Source organism: Mercenaria mercenaria, chromosome 13 (genome assembly GCF_021730395.1).
Source record: "Mercenaria mercenaria strain notata chromosome 13, MADL_Memer_1, whole genome shotgun sequence".
In the NCBI taxonomy this organism is placed as follows: Eukaryota; Metazoa; Mollusca; class Bivalvia; order Venerida; family Veneridae; genus Mercenaria; species Mercenaria mercenaria.
In genome coordinates this window covers 68,412,090-68,431,323 of record NC_069373.1, presented here as the reverse complement: position 1 = coordinate 68,431,323, position 19,234 = coordinate 68,412,090, and the positions used below count along the sequence as shown (strand labels likewise).

The 19,234-nt window shown below is 35.3% G+C and overlaps 1 protein-coding gene across 2 annotated transcripts in view; it reads left to right on the top strand.

Moving 5' to 3' along the window:
- LOC123529262 (uncharacterized) overlaps nt 1–18,101 on the top strand; it is an 85,374-nt gene extending 67,273 nt beyond the window's left edge. For both annotated transcript variants that reach the window (XM_053522174.1, XM_053522172.1), the window contains 8 exons: nt 524–705; nt 1,652–1,769; nt 4,689–4,873; nt 5,313–5,471; nt 5,906–6,121; nt 10,899–11,152; nt 11,811–12,161; nt 13,680–18,101. In XM_053522174.1, the coding sequence (XP_053378149.1) occupies nt 524–705; nt 1,652–1,769; nt 4,689–4,873; nt 5,313–5,471; nt 5,906–6,121; nt 10,899–11,152; nt 11,811–12,161; nt 13,680–14,028 (1,814 nt within the window). In that variant the 3' untranslated portion in view covers nt 14,029–18,101. The remainder of the gene's footprint in view (nt 1–523; nt 706–1,651; nt 1,770–4,688; nt 4,874–5,312; nt 5,472–5,905; nt 6,122–10,898; nt 11,153–11,810; nt 12,162–13,679) is intronic.
- The last annotated feature ends 1,133 nt before the right edge of the window (nt 18,102–19,234 follow it).

Here is a 19,234-nt window from a genome sequence, read left to right as displayed (position 1 = left end):
GATTTGGAAAAGTTGGATGTATTATGTTACGGTATTGTTGCAATGAAACTTAGTACACATGATTGCCATGAAATATAGATATGTATCATATATTATGTTTTAAGCTCTAGATTCAGTCAGTTTTTGTCACAGAGTTTTGAAAAAAAGTAACACTTGGAAGATTTCATCTCCCATACTCCCCAAAATTTCACGTTTCAAAAGATAAACACAGGGATCTTACTTTTGAAATCATATTTTGGCTGTGAAATGAAAATACACTCAGAGTTTAAAAGGTAAGTGCACACTGCTTAAAGGATGCAGTTACATAAAATTAATGGAAAACTTTGTCACAAGGTATGAGAAGCAAAAAGTAGTAATATATAACAGTATCTGTAGAGTAAGCAGTCAAAACAGTTGTAGAAGACTATTGCAATTAGAAAAGCCGTTAGCGAACAGCAGGCTGGTTTGGATCCATGCTGGTCGCAAATGCACTATGTTGGTTTTCTCATGGTGCGGCTATTATTATGTATATTTTTTATTACAGATGTCACTATCCTGTATCATAGTAACCTAAGCTTCAGTGAGAGACTGTATGGGCCTCTAGATGTTGACCTTTGCCGAGTGAAGTTGCACGAGCCTCTACGGCAGATTGTACAACAGCCACTCCTCTATGTAAGAGATATGGTACCAAAACCATGCTTTGAAGCGCTCGTAAAGTTACACGAGGTGAGTGGTGGTTTCAGGAAAATTGTCTACTTCAGGGTGTGATAAACTTGATAATAAATAGCAGATTTTAGGTAATGTCTTACTCATCTGTGTAAATATTTCACAGTTCTGCACATCATAACAAACTTCAGCTTGTTTGCTTTTCCATTGACACAACTAAAATTATTATTTAGGAAGGAGACATGTTCTATTAAGGGGTCCCAGGAAGGGGAATGTGAAACTTGTCTTTTTGCATAGATAAGATCAGCACCTCATTCTATTTTATCATAAAAGTCGAAAACAGTAGACAATATTACTGGTAAATGTTATTTACATTGGTTTCAAATTATATTCAATGCTTTTAATTGGTATCACTTAAATAATGATTGTGCCTTTTTTTACCACAGTGTATTGGATGGCTTCTTGCCAGATTTGATTTGCATTTATTCTAGACACCCATGGGGACCTCTGACAAGACAGCCAATTGTACATGTGCACCAGAAGCAGAATCCTGTTAAGAATTTGACAGTGATTTGTGTATTCATTGTAAACACATTAAATGCTTACTGATTTTAAAGGTTTCTAGCCAATGGTGAACTTGATTTTAATAAAGAAGATGATTTAGTTATCTGAGTGCCAGCTTGATCTATGCTGACATTATCTTGTAAACCAGTACATAAGCAGGAGTCAGTAAAAATATCCAAGATTTTCCTTTGTAGAAGTTTTTCATGTGAAGAAGCTGTCCAGCTGGTTTAGAGAAAGTTTATGGTTCTACCCATGTGCCTGTCTGTACCTGAGATAATGTGCTAAGGGGCATCTGGGGTCTTCCTCCACCATCCATAATTGTGTTGGTGCCTCAAAAAGAATCAGAGGAAGTGAAATTTGCTTAAATTTTTTTAGTAAACCCCAACACTAATTTATTACCTTAGATACATATTTCCCATGTACAGGTTATTTATTTCTTCAGTTACTGAAGACAAAGAGTGTGAAAGATGCAGTGAGAAATCAGTTATTCCCTACAGCTGATATGGTTGTATCCATGAGTAAAGAGTTTGGTGTTCCTTTTACAACTGAAGATTTTGAAGGTAGGCTTGTATTTTATTGCATCATTTATAAAGTATGGAATGTACAATTAGTGTCCAGTCTGCCATATAGCCAATATAAAACGTTTGTATTCTGGATCTAAGACTAATTTCTAGATGTGATTTAGTTTATACTAATTTACTTAAGCTTGATTGAGATGAAAGCTTCAAACAGATTTGAACCACACTGGAGTTGGCTTCCAGGAAAAAACAGTACTGGTGTCTTACGAGAAGGCGTGATCATGACTTTAGTAGGGCTTGAACCCATGACCCTCGGGTTGAGCGGTGATGGGGAATGCTGTCTTTCTAAAGTTATGGATCCTTTTTTAGCTCGACTATTCGAAGAATAAGTAGAGCTATCCTACTCACCACGGCGTCGGTGTCGGCGTCACACCCTGGTTAAGTTTTTTGTACCAGTCCACATTTTGACAAAGTCTTTTGAGGTAAAGCTTTGAAACTTTCAACACTTGTTTACCATCACCATGTTCAGTTATAGGCAAGAGTACATAACTCTGTCAAGCATTTTGACTGAATTATGGCTACTTTTGACTTTCAAATCTTGGTTAAGTTTTTCGTACCAGTCTACATTTTGACAAAGTCTTTTGAGATAAAGCTTTGAAACTTTCAACACTTGTTTACCATCACCATATCCAGTTGTAGGCAAGAGTACATAACTCCATCAAGCATTTTGGCTGAATTATGGCCCCTTCTGACTTAGAAATCTTGGTTAAGTTTTTTCGTACCAGTTTATATTTTGTGTAAAGTGTTTGACATATGGCTTTGAAACTATTATATCTTGTTCAGCATTATAGTCTCTATCAATAGGCAAGAGTACATAACACTGTCATCTTTTTGGCTGAATTATGGCCCTTTTTGAACTTGGAAATTGGTTCTGTTTTCGTATATGTCCATGTTTTGTCAAGACTATTTGACATATGACTTTTCGAAATCCACAAATACAGGAACATTTTTTGTTTAATCCATTTTTTTCTTTTGTCTGAAAATCTATGGAAATATTTTGACCCCATTCTTCAATCAATTCTTCGAATAGTCGAGCGCGCTGTCATCCGACAGCTCTTGTTTAGCTCACCTGTCACATAGTGACAAGGTGAGCTTTTGTGATCACCCTTCGTCCGTCGTCAGTACGTGCGTCCGTCAGTGCGTGCGTCCGTCAACAATTCCTTGTCTGCACGATAGTGGTTTCATTTATGATTTTATTTTAACCAAACTTGCACACAACTTGTATCACCATAAGATCTCGGTTCCTTTCTTGAACTGGCCAGAGCCCATTATGGGTTCCAGAGTTATGCCCAATGAAAGGGCCAAAATTAGCTATTTTGAGCTTGTCTGCACAATGGCAGCTTTATTTATGATTTGATTTTTACCAAACTTACACACAACTTGTATCACTATAAGATCTTGGTTCCTTTCTGCAACTGGCCAGATTCCATTATGGGTTCCAGAGTTATGGCCCCTGAAAGGCCCAAAATTAGCTATTTTGACCTTGTCTGCACAATAGCAGCTTTATTTATGATCTGATTTTTACCAAACTTGCACACAACTTGTATCACCATAAGATCTTGGATCCTTTCTGGAACTGGCAAGATTCCATTATGGGTTTCAGAGTTACGGCCCCTGAAAGGTTCAGAATTAGCTATTTTGACCTTGTCTGCACGATAGTGGTTTCATTTATGATTTGATTTTAACAAAACTTGCACAAAACTTGTGTCACCATATGATCTTGGTTCCTTTCTTGAACTGGCCAGATCCCATAATGGGTTCCAGAGTTATGGCCCCTGATAGGGCCGGAATTAGCTATTTTGACCTTGCCTGCACAATAGCAGCTTCATTTATCATTTGAATTTAATCAAACTTGCACAAAACCTGTGTCACCAAAAGATCTTGGTTCCATTCCTGAACTGGCCAGATCCCATAATGGGTTCCAGAGTCCCTGAAAGGGCCAAAATTAGCAATTTTGACCTTGTCTGCACAGTAGCAGCTTCATTTATGATTTGATTTTAACCAAACTTGCACACAACTTGTATTACCATAAGATCTTGATTCTTTTTTATACGCCCACAGGGACGTATTATGTTATCGCCTCGGTGTCCGTCTGTCTGTCTGTGTTGGTTAGCAATTTCCCTTCCGCTCTGTAACTCTTGAACCCCTTGATGGATTTCAGAGAAACCTGACACAAATGTTCACTCATTGAAAGGATGTGCAGGGCGCGTAATTCAGATGGCTAAATTCAATGTCAAGGTCACACTTAGGGGTCAAAGGTCATATAACTTTGTTTTATGTAAATATTGCTCTGCATTTGCATTGTATTGCAGTGCTCTTGTTTTTATTTGGCAGATCCTTCTTTGTTCGCTTACAATATTTTTTTTATTACTTCCCTTTTATGTTACTATAAATAGCTTATTTAGTAACTTTTTTATCATTGGCCGTAGGGAAAAACTGAGACCACTTTTCTATGGTACAACATGGATGGTACCTTCAATTTTTAGGTGTATTTTGATATATCTGTACCTTGTAAGAATTTTTTCTTTATGCTTTTGGTTAAAGCAATGGTACTCAGGTGAGCGATATAGGGCCATCATGGCCCTCTTGTCTAATTTATATATCAGAGTTGTCATTTATCAGCAGGTTGTAGGTTGGTACCGGTTAGAAATTGAGAAAACCTTAATGTTACTTTAAGTTACAACTATACTGAAGGCTGTTGCATGATTATTTAACTGTTAAAAAGTTGCGTTAAACATAAAGAAATATCAAAGAAAATGTTTTTTTTTTATTGGCAGTCAGTGTCATTGACTGTTTGTCAAAGGCCTATATAAGACATACATAGAGCTAATAGGTTCTTCAAAAATTGTGTCAAACTCAACACTGTCCATTGATTTGTTTGTTCACTATTCATCATTTCAGAATTACAAGTGAAAGATGAGAAGTCGTTTGTAGCGGAGGCAACAACTGCCACACATGAGCAATCGTTTGTACGTGAGCCAAGTAAATACTGGGAACCTATTGACAACTTGAACATTTCTTACATGGAGAAACTTGTGGATAGAGAAAAACAGGGTCAGTCTAGAGACTTCATGCAGGAGCATCGGGTTAGAAATTATTTCTTTTTGGTTATTAACATTGTTCTGTACATTATGGGCATACAGTTGAAACTCGCCTATCTTTAAATTCCGGTTATCTGGAAGACATTTTCAGGTCTCGTCCCGTAAACATGTGCAAAAAGTATCATTTTACTTCGAATTTCAGTTATTTTGAGGTAAAAAGCTGGATCCCTCATAATTTGAGATACCGAATTCCAACTGTATATTTGACCAACTGAAATAAAAAACACATTGGGAGAGCGGAGAGGCAAGTAAATCTGTTTACAGGGAGTTTTTTAAAGGGAAATTTATAATGTTCTCTCTCTGGTGTTTGTGTTAACTTTTGTTTATTGTAGAACTTGTCACTGTTGTTTTCAGTCTGCGTATAACTGACAAACATTAAGCCATGTTAGAATGAGTCTATTTATGGATGTTGTGTTTATTTCAGGAAGAGGTGAAGAAAGCCAGTGAAATAAACAAGAGAGAGAAAGAGATGAACAAACCACTTACTGTGAAAGCTGATGTCACAGTAGCTCACAACTACAGTACACAGTCGCTTAACTCTACTGAACTTGCTAAGGAAAAACTTAAGCAGATGCTGGCAAAGGTATTCTCAAAACTGGTTGTCGTATTTGGTAACATTTGTAAAGTAGAAAAAGTGTACTGTAAATAAAACAAAAGAAAATTATCAAAGTATTAATACATGTATACGACCTAGTACATTTTTTATTTCTTTCAAAATTTTAATTAGTCAGGGGCATACTAATCAGTACAAAGATTGTATTGTAGATGCATGTTATTCTGTCCTAAAAATTACCGTGTCACTGTTGTGTTACTGAATATCATCCCTCAAACCTAATTATTATGCTTGGGCATTTTTATAAGATAATTGTTATACTTCTGAAGGTTTAACTCTCATCTATGTTAAGTTGTTAAATTTCTGTTTTAATCAGTTTGATAATTTATACACAAAACATCAATTTGTAATTTTGAAACAATTTTTGAATTTACTTTGTAAAATATCTTAATATATTTTTTTAGGATCCTGACACAAGATACACATATTGTCAGGACTACCTTCACTCTATGACAGTTGTACCAGTGAATGTTGAAGCCTTGAAAAAGCAAGAAAAGCTGGAATCCGAAGCTAGATGGAAGACCGAAGAAGGTTGGATTTATCCTGGCATGAAAAGCACGCTTGAAGCCAATGAGCATCCAAGACATCCACATACAGCCAGGGTTGATGAGCTGCATGAGGTAAGACCAGCCTCCAAGGTTCTGAAACTTGAGTTTGAGGACCAGTCTATGAATACAGTCTATTGGTCAGTTTTGAAATGGAGACTTGAAACAGTCAATCAAAGGGGGAGATTTTAAACTGGTCTTCAAAATTGGGTTTATAGACTGGGATCAGTTCTTTTAATTTATGAAATTTTAAAGGGGATGGCAAAAATCTTGTGTACCGGTCAGAAAAAAATAGTCTTTATCAGTTAAGGACTAGTAGGTCTTTGGAAGTTCAGAGTAAAATAGAAAATGTATCAGCTTAAGGTTAATAGTGCGGAACTTTCGTTTTATATTCTATTCGCATCATACACCAACAGATATTGTTATGGTTTACATATATCCGTTTTTTAGCTCACCTGTCACATAGTGACAAGGTGAGCTTTTGTGATCACCCTTCGTCCGTTGCGTGTCTGTGCGTCCGTCCGTGTGTCAACAATTTCTTGTCTGCACAATAGTGGTTTCATTTATGATTTTATTTTAACTAAACTTGCACACAACTTGTATCACCATAAGATCTCGGTTCCTTTCTTGAACTGGCCAGATCCCATTATGGGTTCCAGAGTTATGGCCCCTGAAAGGGCCAAAATCAGCTATTTTGACCTTGTCTGCACAATAGCAGCTTTATTTATGATTTGATTTTTACCAAACTGGCACACAACTTGTATCACTATAAGATCTTGGTTCCTTTCTTGAACTTGGCTAGATTTCATTTTGGGTTCCAGAGTTATGGCCCCTGAAAGGGCCAGAATTAGCTATTTTGACCTTGTCTTCACAATAGCAGATTCATTTATGATTTGAATTTAATCAAACTTGCACAAAACTTGTGTTGCCATAAGAGATCAGTTCCTTTGTTGAACCGGCCAGATCCCATAATGGGTTCCAGAGTTATGGCCCCGGAAAGGGCCAAAATTAGCTATTTTGACCTTGTCTGCACAATAGCCATTCATTTATGATTTGATTTTAACCAAACTTACACACAACTTTTATCACCACAAGATCTTGGTTCTTTCCTTGAACTGGCCAGATTCCTTCATGGGTTCCAGAGTTATGGCCCCTTGAAGGTCCAAAATTGGCTATTTTGGCTTTTGCAGCCACATAGAGACTTCATTTATGGTTTTATTTGATACAAACTTCCAAAATATCTTCAACAACAATAAATCTTGGATTCCATGACAAATCGTAGGTTCCAGAGTTATTTCATATCTGATTACATCCCCTGATTGTAGTCAAAATGGATTTATATCAGTAAGTACTTGTAGGACTTATTTGACATTTCATTACTGTCATTAGTTGGACTGAGTCAATCAGGGTAGATAACTATGGACTGATTTTATGTTTAATTACCTCCCTTTATTATCCCCCCCCCCCCCGCCAAAGGCGAAGGGGATATTAGAAATGCTCTCCGTCCGTGTGTGCGTGCGTGCGTGCGTCCGCAACGATCTTTGTCCGGAGCATAACTCCAAAAGTACTGGAGGGATTTTCTTCAAACTTCATACACTGATAGAACACATTGGGAGGAAGTGCAGTGTGCAAGAACAATAACTCTTCCTTGCCTATTTTTTGAGTTATTCCCCTTTATCTTATTTTCTTAAAAAAATTTGTCCGGAGCATAACTCCAAAAGTACTGAAGGGATTTTCTTCAAACTTCATACACTGATAGAACACATTGGGAGGAAGTGCATTGTGCAAGAACAATAACTCTGCCTTGCCTATTTTTTGAGTTATTCCCCTTTATCTTATTTTCTTAAAAAAATTTGTCCGGAGCATAACTCCAAAAGTACTGAAGGGATTTTCTTCAAACTTCATACACTGATAGAACATATTGGGAGGAAGTGCAGTGTGCAAGAACAATAACTCTACCTTGCCTATTTTTTGAGTTATTCCTCTTTATCATATTTTCTTAAAAAAATTTGTCCGGAGCTTATCTTTTTCATGCATGGAGGGATTTTGATATATCTTGGCACAAATGTTCACCGTCACAGGCGGAGTGTCATGCATAAGAACCAGGTCCCTAGATCTAAGGTCATGGTCACACTTAGAGGTCAAAGGATACAAGAATGAAAACCTTTTCCGGAGCATTTCTTCTTCATGCATAGAGGGATTTTGATATAACTTGGCACAAATGTTCACCACCACGAGACAGAGTGTCATGCGCAAGATCCAGGTCCCTAGGTCTAAGGTCAAGGTCACACTTAGAGGCCAAAGGTCAGATACAAGAATGACTTTGTCTGAAGCATTTCTTCTTCATGCATGGAGGGATTTTGATGTAACTTGGCACAATTATACACCATCATGAGACGAAGTGTCATGCGCAGTTCCCTTCTTTAGAATTACTTCCCTTTGTTGTTACTTTAAATAGCTTTTATTGTAACTTTTTCATTACTAGTCATAGGGAAAAATCAAGACCACTTTTCTGTAGTACAACATGCATGCTACATCCAATTTTGAGGTGTATTTTGACCAATCTCTACCTGGTAAAGATTTCTGTGTGGACTTTCATTTTTTTTTTTTTTTTTTTTTTTTTTTTAAGATTAACTTCCCTTAGTTGTTACTATAAATAACTTATATTGTAACATTTTTATAATTGACCATAGGGAAAAAACAAGACCACTTTTCTGTGGTACAACATGGATGTTACTTTCCAATTTTAGGTGTATTTTAAGATATCTCTACCTGGTAAGGAGTTTTTTTGTGGGCTTATAAAAAACAAAAGACTTACAATGATTACTAAACAACCACAAAATTAAAATTCCATTTGCAAATACAGCTGCTAGAGTAAAGAAATTTGCAGTGACGGGCATATATTGTGACATTCTGGCACTCTTGTTCCCTGTTAGCTTTCCATTCCTTCTTTTTACAGTAGCCATATAGAAAAACTGTTCATGAAAATTAATAAAATTTAGCAGTAAACTACCTCACCACTGACTTATTCTTTCTTCCACATCTTTAAAACCCCTGATGTGGACCACAACTAAACGGTTCTTCAAAGCTTTCCCCAAAATTAATACTTTCAGACACTAACTTGCCAGGAACTTTAGCCTTCAATTATAATATGCCCGGCGGGGGGATTGGCCATGTCTAACATGGCTCTTGTTGAGTCGGCTAAAGGCTGAAAGCCTTTTGACGAGTCCTTGCTGTTCAGCGATTCTCTAAATGGACCGAATAACACGTGAAGGGATGTAGTTCCATTAGATTTCTCAAACTTCAAACAGTTCCCTGCATGAATGAAGTTAAGTTGTGTCAATTCCCTTTGCTATGACCAATATATGATGTTATCTGTCATATTTATGACTTGTAATTGTGCAATACTCGAATGTAACTCATTAAGCATAAATGTGCATTTTAAGAATTGCGCAGACTTACAAAGCTTGGGTAACATCCAGCGAAAGACAAAAAATAGTTCCACAGGGCTCCAGATAAGATGCGTATTAGCGTAAATTACGTATAGAAATAATGCAAATACGCATGTCTAATAATTTCTAAGTGTATAAAAACGTATATAAAATTACAGAAACGCACACAATGCTTTTTTAAAAACAAAATCTGAATCATCTGGATGCGTTAGGTAACATAGCCGATCAGCCTTAATTCTCCCACGTTGAACGTAAACACGCATCGTATGATTTCTGTAAACTTTGCGTGGGTTGAATTTTGCAGTCAGTAAACGGATAAATTATCGGAGGAAGAAGCTCTTACTGGTTTGTTTAGTTACTACTGATATTAAAAATGATTTTAATTCTTATTTTTCGAGAAATAAACAAATCGGCGAAACATTAAATTGTATTTTCTTGTAGTTTTTGAAATCGAAAGTAGATCGTCTATGTTTGGCTGCTTTCACGAAACGAAACAACTTTTTTATGAAAAGATTTAAATAAGAGGTAATTTAACCGTAAACTTCAATGTCAGATACTGCCAATTGCTGCTAAATGTCTTCGTATCATCACAATTTGTAAAATATATTGTCGAAAACTGGAGAAAAGTGTAATCGTATCCGGATATAATATTTTGGGTAAATATCGAGCTGTGTTATGAAATTTTAAGAAAAAAAACTAAAAACAAACTGAAACTGGTAGACTATACTGTCAGTACATCAATCATTAGCCGACTCAGGCCCTTCAGGCCTTTGATTTCAAATTAAAATGGGTATATCTCCGTAACTAATGACGATACTGATCTGAAATTTCATTTATGTCAACAGATTTATTTGGCAGATCCTTCTTTTGTTCACTTACAATAATTTTCTTTTTAATTATTTCCCTTTTACGTTGATATAAATAGCTTATTTTTAGTAACTTTTTTATTATTGGCCGTAGGGAAAAACCGAGACCACTTTTCTGTGGTACAACATTGATGGTACCTCCAATTTTTAGGTGTATTTTGACATATCTGTACCTTGTGAGAATTTTTTTTTTCTTTTTGGTGAAATTTCTTTCCTTTGTTGTTCCTGTCCTTTGGACTTAGATATTTTTTCTGAGGACCTTCTTGTCCTCAAGTGCAATGATAACAGGTGAGCGATATAGGGCCATCATGGCCCTGTTGTTTCGTGTTGTGTTAAAATGATTAAACTGTGGTCTTGATTTAGATAAATTTTAAGAAGAAACTGTATTTAAGCTTACAAAATAATTTCATGTTTTCCTCTTTTTATACAGCACACACTGATCATCTTAAATCATTTTGGAACTGAGAAGTAGCTTTCTTTGAAGAAAAAAGACTGTATCTTTCCTAAAATATTCCACTTTCATGCCAATTTCAGAAATGGAGAGAAAATATCCTCCATGTTGGTTTACTACAAGCCCCACTGGACAGAGATCGTTACCCATGGGATTTGAGAGATAAGGACTTGGAACTTTACAAGGTACCGGAAATCAATTTTGGAGTGCCTGAGCATGGAACTATTCATCTGGCAGGGGAAAAACTCAGACAAGAGAAACTGGCAGCAAAACATGAAGATCTAACAGAGTGGAAATCCAAAATTGTTGTTGACGATACTCGACAGTATTTTCATAGGTATGCTGTGGGACATCATTGAAGTGTTGCACATCCATATTTGTTACTATGATATCATTTCAAATTTGACTTCTGGTCTAGCATTCTCTATAGTTCTCATGTTTCAAAATAAAATTATTTATAAAAATTCCTTGACACTATTGGAAGATATGAATTTACGTATTTGATATGTTCCATAGCTAAGATTTTTAAAATTTTGTCAAAATTTTTTTTTTAGAATTTTTAGTCGAGACAGTACTTGACTTCAGAATGTTAATGATCAAGTCCTTCAGTATTGCTACATAAAATCACATTTGTTTTGTCAATTTTAAACTTTCTGTCATAATGGCAGATAAATTAAAACAACTTAGAAGAAATGATTGAAGTTACAGTAAATCTGCTTACTTTCTTATATTCCACTAAGACTTAAAATGTTATCTTTTACCAAAGATGTGCCGCTCACCTATGTGGATTCGAGCCTCACTCGGCTTACGTAAGGTCAGTGGTTCTACCCAGGTGTCCGCTTGTGATGATATAATGCATGGAGGGGCACCTGGGGTCTTCTTCCCCCATCAAAGCTGGAAAGTCGCCATATGACCTATTATTGTGTCTGTGCGACATTAAACCCAACAAAATAAATAAAAAAATAAATTTACCAAAGATGTTGTATATTTTACAGGTGTTTAACAGAAACAGAGTTACGTACACAGGGTAGGAAAGCCAGCAACCAAGTGGCAAGGTTACAGGGTCTTCTCAAGGACAGGCCAAACAAACTGAGTCTACGTCGACCTGGAATGAATCTTAGAAACATTCCTCCACTTAATGTGGTGCTGAACCCCAGCGTAGACACAGACTCACGTTTGGCTGGTATCACTCCGAGACCAGCGGTGGAGAATGAAGGAGATGAGACCAATAAAGGATTCAAACCTGGCCCTTACTTAGAACATAGCTGGGTGTTGGAAAGGAACAAAGTGCCAGCTATTGATTATGAACATGATAAATTCAACCAATTGAAAGGGCGTGATTTCAAGTAAGTCGTAGAATCTTGTATGAGAACAATTGCTATATGAACTTAATACAGAAGCCTTGTTTGTAGTCAGTATAATACAATTTTATGAAGGCAGTGATTCAGTGAAGAAAATATGCAAGATCTAAGTAAGGTTTTCAGTCTACTGTTGAATCAATCATTTTTCTTGGAGGACAAATCTTCATGGATTTTGTAGTTTTTCACAAAATTAAATCTTAAAAAGTAAAGGAAATGCTCATTCATTTTTTTTGTAAAGTTGAACTCTACAAATTTGTATCAGCATGAAATATCTTTCTTGGCCAAAACCACAAAATTTTATGCTGATAAAATTCAGTGATTTCACAGTGCTTCATCTAGTACAGTTGAATTACTGCACAGTGTAACTTTCGAAAACTGGACCTTCTGAAAACCGGAAACCTTTGAAAACCGCACGAAACTCAAAGTCCCATTTTTCTCTGTTCTTATTTCTATATATTTTTAACTTCTGAAAACCGGAACTCCCGAATTCTGAAAACCGGACGATTTTTGAAGCACCGTTTATATATTAACACTAAGATTGACTTCTGAAAACCGAACAGCAAAATTTTTGCTGGATTAAAAGTGTCACCTGATAATCCAAAAAAAATGTGTCAACATCTTCTTTTGTTTATCTATTAGCGGCACGTGTTTATTTTGACACGCTATATAATCACAATGATCATCTGATGCAAAAGTAAGGAAGTAATTAGCGATTATTTTCATTTGTATTCAGTTTATGAAAACATGAAGAATTAAATATCTTACGTGTTAAAACCTTTCTTAATGTTTGAATGAAAGAAAGATAGGTGTTTTAAATGATTTAGTTACATCGATTAAACTATGCATTATCAACATTAATTAAAATTTTATGTTGACATCTCAGGACTCCAAAGATGGTAAAATGTAAGTGGAAAATGTTTGCATAAATGCTATTACTAAAGTTATGTTGTTTCTTTTTATACTTGTTATTTATGTATTTATTATGCTTAATGTTTGTAATTGATTATTAATTAATTAATTAATTTCTTTATGTGAAATTGTAAAATTAAAAAAAAAGATAATAATCTCCTTCATCCTACAAGTAGGAAAACATAACTCTTTGTGCACCATGTCCACTTTGCCTACAGATTTCCAAACTTCTGAATTCCGGAAACTTCCAAAAACCAAACTTTTAGGCTGGTCCGGAGGTCGTTCGGTTTTCGGAAGTTTCACTGTATCTGTAATTCCAAGGGATAAAGCATTTTACTTCAAGATAACCGAAACTTGATTTAAAATGATATTTTGTGTGCGTTTTTGGGACGTGACTTGAAAATGTCGAGAAAGTCAGAATTTTAAGATAAGTTAGTTTGAGATATCGAGTTTCAACTTCATCGGATTCTTACCCAGTTTTTCTCATAACCGGATTATATTTCTTAAGGTCCCATTTAAAGTATGCTTGTATTTTATTTATGCTCTGATAGTTTACAGGTCCTTATATTTAAATAACGTTTTATTTATCCTCAGTGTATACCATAAAGAGAGGACAAGAATGTGGAGAAGGCCTATAGTTCCTCTAACTGAAGATGAAAGAGATAACCATTTATTTAGAATACCAGATGATCCAAAAAGGTTCCGAGTTTTACCAGAACTATCACATAGCCTCGGAGATCGGTCATTAACTCAACCCCAGATTTCCACAGTAAGTGTAAATGCATCTAAAACAGATCCACCGTTTTCCCAGCTTACTGCCCCTACATCATTTAATGACCCATCATTGAAGACATCAACAGAACCATCAAGGACTATAACCATGGAGCAGTCTGCTCTCAGTCAGCCAGTGACAAAACAGCCAGTACTACAACTGGTCAACTAGAAATTTCAGATTTAGGATTTAAAACAAACTAATGTGATAGAAAGAGCATATCTTAATTTTGATCTGACTTGCATTTTTAAGAAATTATCAGCTGAAAGGGCAGAATTACAGTTGTACATTGTAAGGAAAAAGAAAAAATGCAATTAAAAATTTCTTCAGTCTTATTTTTTTTACATACATTGTACTACGAGGGAAAATCAGTAGCTATAAATTCAACACATAGATCAGTGTTAAAAGTCAAATGTTTGATATTTTATCTGAACTTCTTTATGTCTTGTGTGAAGATTTATGAACAGCGTTTCAAAAAGTGTGGAATTTAAATCCCAAATATATAGTATATTTCTTGCACCAATTTGTCTGTAATATTTAAGGACGATTATTTTGTTTTGCTTTATATTTACTTTCCATGTTTAAAGTTATAAAACTGACTCTGGAGAGAATCAAAATGCAAGCATTTTATTGGCTGTCTCTGAGCACAATTTTCAAATAGACCAATGGCATGACAGCTTTCCGAGACTGAGTTTCCAAACTCTAGTTTTATTTGCATTTTGATGAATGTGACATATTTATAGGATCTTCATCTCCATGGAAACCTTCTTGTTGAAATTGCTTAGATCCATGATGTCTGAGGTATTACAGTAGTCAAGTCACTCTGTAATATATATTTCCATCTTTGATCTGTCTATTTCTACCTTTCCTTTTCACTTTTTAACCTTTTCTTTTAAGCCACTGAACTTATTTTAAAAAACTCAGAATTCAAGGAAATAAGTCTTGTTTAAAGTTTATTATAATTCATACTGTAAATAGTGTAAATAAACTGGCCCTAGTTTTATGGGGGTCACACCAAATCTTGTGGTAAATCACTGCTGAACTGTACAGAATACTGCTGTATGTGTAGTTTATAGTCGACAGTATTTCAATGTTTTTGTGCTGATAATACACTGCTTACTTATTTGTTACTGAAATTGCTATACATTTTAATAGAGGTGTTTTTTTTCTCCCCTATTAACTGCTGTATTTTTATATGTTTAATGTTTACTTTTTATTTTAAAGACAATGATATATTCTGCTGTACCTCATACTGCCATTTCAAATACATACCATTTTAGATCTATATCTATTTTGTATTGTGGCCTAAACATAACAGTATGAAAAAATCTTAAGGTTTAAAATATAAAATAAGATGGATTTCGTTAATAGTCAGATTATGTCACTTTCAATAGAAAAAATTTAAGTTCTTGTTTCCTTAAATAATAGTAATACAGTGTCCTGTATATGCATAATGTGAGACTAGTGAGGAGGGAGTGTATTATGTAATTCATACAAGAATTATTATGTCTCCCACTACACAGTGGTGTGGGAGACATATTGATTTACTCCGGTCTGTGTGTGTGTCTGTCCGTGTGTCTGTCTGTCACAAAGCTTGTTCGCACTCTAAGTCGAACATTTCTCATCCGAACTTCACCAAATTTGAATAAAATGTGTTTGACCATAAGACCTTGGCCAAGTTTGATAACTAGCCAAATTGATCCAGGCGTATTAGAGTTACGGCCCTTGAATTACCAAAAATCGACCTTTTTACTCTTGTCCGTACTCAAAGTCGAACATTTCTCATCCGATCTTCACAAAACTTAAACAAAATGTGTTTGACCATGAGACCTCGGCCAAGTTCGATAACTAGCCAAATGGGTCCAGGCGTATTTGAATTATGGCCCTTGAATTACCAAAAATCGGCCTTTTTACTCTTGTCCACACTTAAGTCGAACATTTCTCATCCGATCTTCACAAAACTTGAACAAAATGTGTTTGACCATGAGACCTCGGCCAAGTTCGATAACTAGCCAAATCGGTCCAGGCATTTTGGAGTTAAGCCCTTGAATTACCGAAAAATCCGCCTTTTTAGCTCACCTGTCACATAGTGACAAGGTGAGCTTTTGTGATCACCCTTCATCCGTCGTCTGTGCGTCAACAATTTCTTGTCTGCGCGATAGTGGTTTCATTTATGATTTTATTTTAACCAAACTTGCACACAACTTGTATCACCATAAGATCTCGGTTCCTTTCTTGAACTGGCCAGATTCCATTATGGGTTCCAGAGTTATGGCCCCTGAAAGGGCCAGAATTAGCTATTTTGACCTTGTGTGCACTATAGCAACTTCATTTATGATTTTATTTTAACCAAACTTGCACACAACTTGTATCACCATAAGATCTTGGTTCCTTTCTTGAACTGCTGAGATTCCTTTATGTGTTCCAGAGTTATGGCCCCTGATATGGCCAGAATTAGCTATTTTGACCTTGTCTGCACAATAGCAGCTTCATTTATGATTTGATTTTAATCAAACTTGCACAAAACTTGTGTTGCCATAAGACATCAGTTCCTTTGTTGAACCGGCCAGATCCCATAATGGGTTCCAGAGTTATGGCCCCGTAAAGGGCCAAAATTAGCTATTTTGACCTTGTCTGCACAATAGCAACTTCATTTATGATTTGATTTTAACCAAACTTACACACAACTTTAATCACCACAAGATCTTGGTTTTTTCCTTGAACAGGCCAGATTCCTTCATGGGTTCCAGAGTTATGGCCCCTTAAAGGTCCAAAATTGGCTATTTTGGCTTTTGCAGCCATATAGAGACTTCATTTATGGTTTTAATTAGATACAAACTTCCAAAATATCTTCAACAACAATAAAACTTGGATTCCATGACAAATCAGATCCAATCGCAGGTTCCAGTGTTATTTTATATCTGATTACCTCCCCTGATTGTAATCAAAATGGATTTATATCAGTAAGTACTTATACAACTTATTTGAAATTTCATTATTGTTATTAGTTGGACTGAGACAATCAGGGTAGATAACTATGGACTGATTTTATGTCAGATTACCTCCCTTTATTTCGAATTAAAATGGGTATATCTCCATAACTAATGAAGATACTGATCTGAAATTTCATTTATGTCAACAGATTTATTTGGCAGATCCTTCTTTTGTTCACTTACAATATTTTTTTTTTTTTAATTACTTCCCTTTTATGTTACTATAAATAGCTTATTTTTAGTAACTTTTTTATTATTGGCCGTAGGGAAAACCCGAGACCACTTTCCTGTAGTACAACATGGATGGTACCTCCAATTTTTAGGTGTATTTTGATATATTTATACCTTGTAAGAATTTTTTTTTCTTTTTGGTGAAATTTCTTCCCTTTGTTATTCCTGTCCTTTCGACTTAGATATTTCTGAGGACCTTCTTGTCCTCAAGTGCAATGATAACAGGTGAGCGATATAGGGCCATCATGGCCCTCTTGTTAAATTATGTCCCCTTTTGAACTTAAAATTCTTTTGATATTTAACATTTTGGGCAATAATTTCCTGCTTCTGTGGCAATATTTCGAATAGTCGAGCTTGGCTGTCTTACGAACAGCTCTTATTCATAGGGCAGTTGTGGGAGACATGCGCTTTTCTCAAAAGCATCTCTAGTTAGTGTATTGATTTTAGCATGTTTGTGATTTATTTGTTATTGTTTACTTTATTATGCAGTGGTTATCCGTCCAGTTTGTTTGTGTGCTTATCTGTGATATTAAGTTGATTTTAATAAAAAAAAAAAAGTTTAATTCTTGCTTACAACATTATTTATTGTGAATGTATTGTTTTTTTTTTAAATTTATGTTATTGTAAGCAATGTATGATCAACTTAAAATGAGACAAAATTTATTGTTATATATTTATACTTAAAGAAATAACATGATTTACTAATTTTAGAGTCCTAATACAGTTTTAAAATGGAGAAAAAATGCTAAGTCCAATGATTTATAAAAAAGTAGTATTTGTACTACTATCCAAGGAATTAAATATGTTATAGCGGAATTGTTAAGTATTTCTGCCTCTTAAAATGATTATTTAATTACTTTGTTTTGTAAAACTGCTGCATCACAATTTGTCCTTTGCAGCAAATTGTCCCAGGAAATCAGTATTGAGTTTGTTGGATGAAATTCACTTCTTTAAATCATATTATATACAATATGTACTTGTTATCCGAACAGCACAAAATAAAATAGAAAAGAAAAGGTGTATGGTGTTTTCAGTTCCTTTTCTTACTTGCCAGACAGGACTTTCCCCGTGTTTATACCAGTGCTGGAAAAACTTGTCCTACACCCTGGAGTGTAGGATGACTCGTGCTGTAATTCATGAATGAATGCATAAATTCATATGCTACTATAATAAAATAGTGCCTTTGTTTTACTTTTTTATATAAATTGAAATATATGGTATGCAAGAAAAAAGAATCATCACTAGTTTGAAGGTGTGGATGGAAATACCTGGCTTTGCAGTAACTTGGCAAAGGCTCGTTACTGCCTAACAGTTACCCTTGCGCCAGGTAATTCAATCCGCACCTTCAACCAGTGAAAGATTCTTGTTTTTCCCATAAGCAGTCTGATCTTATTTTTAACAAAGATTATCTAATTTTTGAGGAGGCATGCTATCTCTCTGGATTCTGTGGATATTTACCAGACTCTGCTAACACTACAACAAAAGAACTTACAAATCAAATGTTTCACAACAAAAATTACCTTGTATTCATGCAGTTTTAATTCACTGGCTTTTCAAGTTAACTCATGAAAGGTAAGGTCTCCCTATAGTCAAAGTGAAGTTGGTAGTATTACAACAGTTGACTAAACCAGTCTTTTTCTGCTCTGTGTCTGACCGTTGGCATCAGTGTCATCTTTTTTTTGTTTTTGCTTATAAGGATTTATCCTGGGGTGGTGGGGAGGTGTTCGAACCCCACTGGAGTCCCTTACAGTCCTCATACGACACCAGTATGGTTTTTCCAGGACACAAACTAGAGTGTGGTTCTAATGAGCTTAAAGCTTTTATGATCACAATCGCGCTAAAATAAATTGGTTTGAACAAAGCAGAAGTTTTCTGCTTGATTTTAAATTGAAATGATGCTCAAGAAAGTCTCTTGGCAGTGGTCTAGCTTTGAAAATTCTAAATCCATATGGTGGGAGCGTTTACAGTGTAACTTCTGAAATTAAAAAGATAAAATTATACATTTTGTATTCGACTAGAACCAAAAATAGGATTGTTATCCAGCATGAGAAAATGTGCACCTGATGTTTTGTTTGGGATTTAACTCAGCCAGACCAGAGTTATGGCTCTTGACAGTCAAAAAATATACATGAAAAGCTTAAAATCTTGTGGCA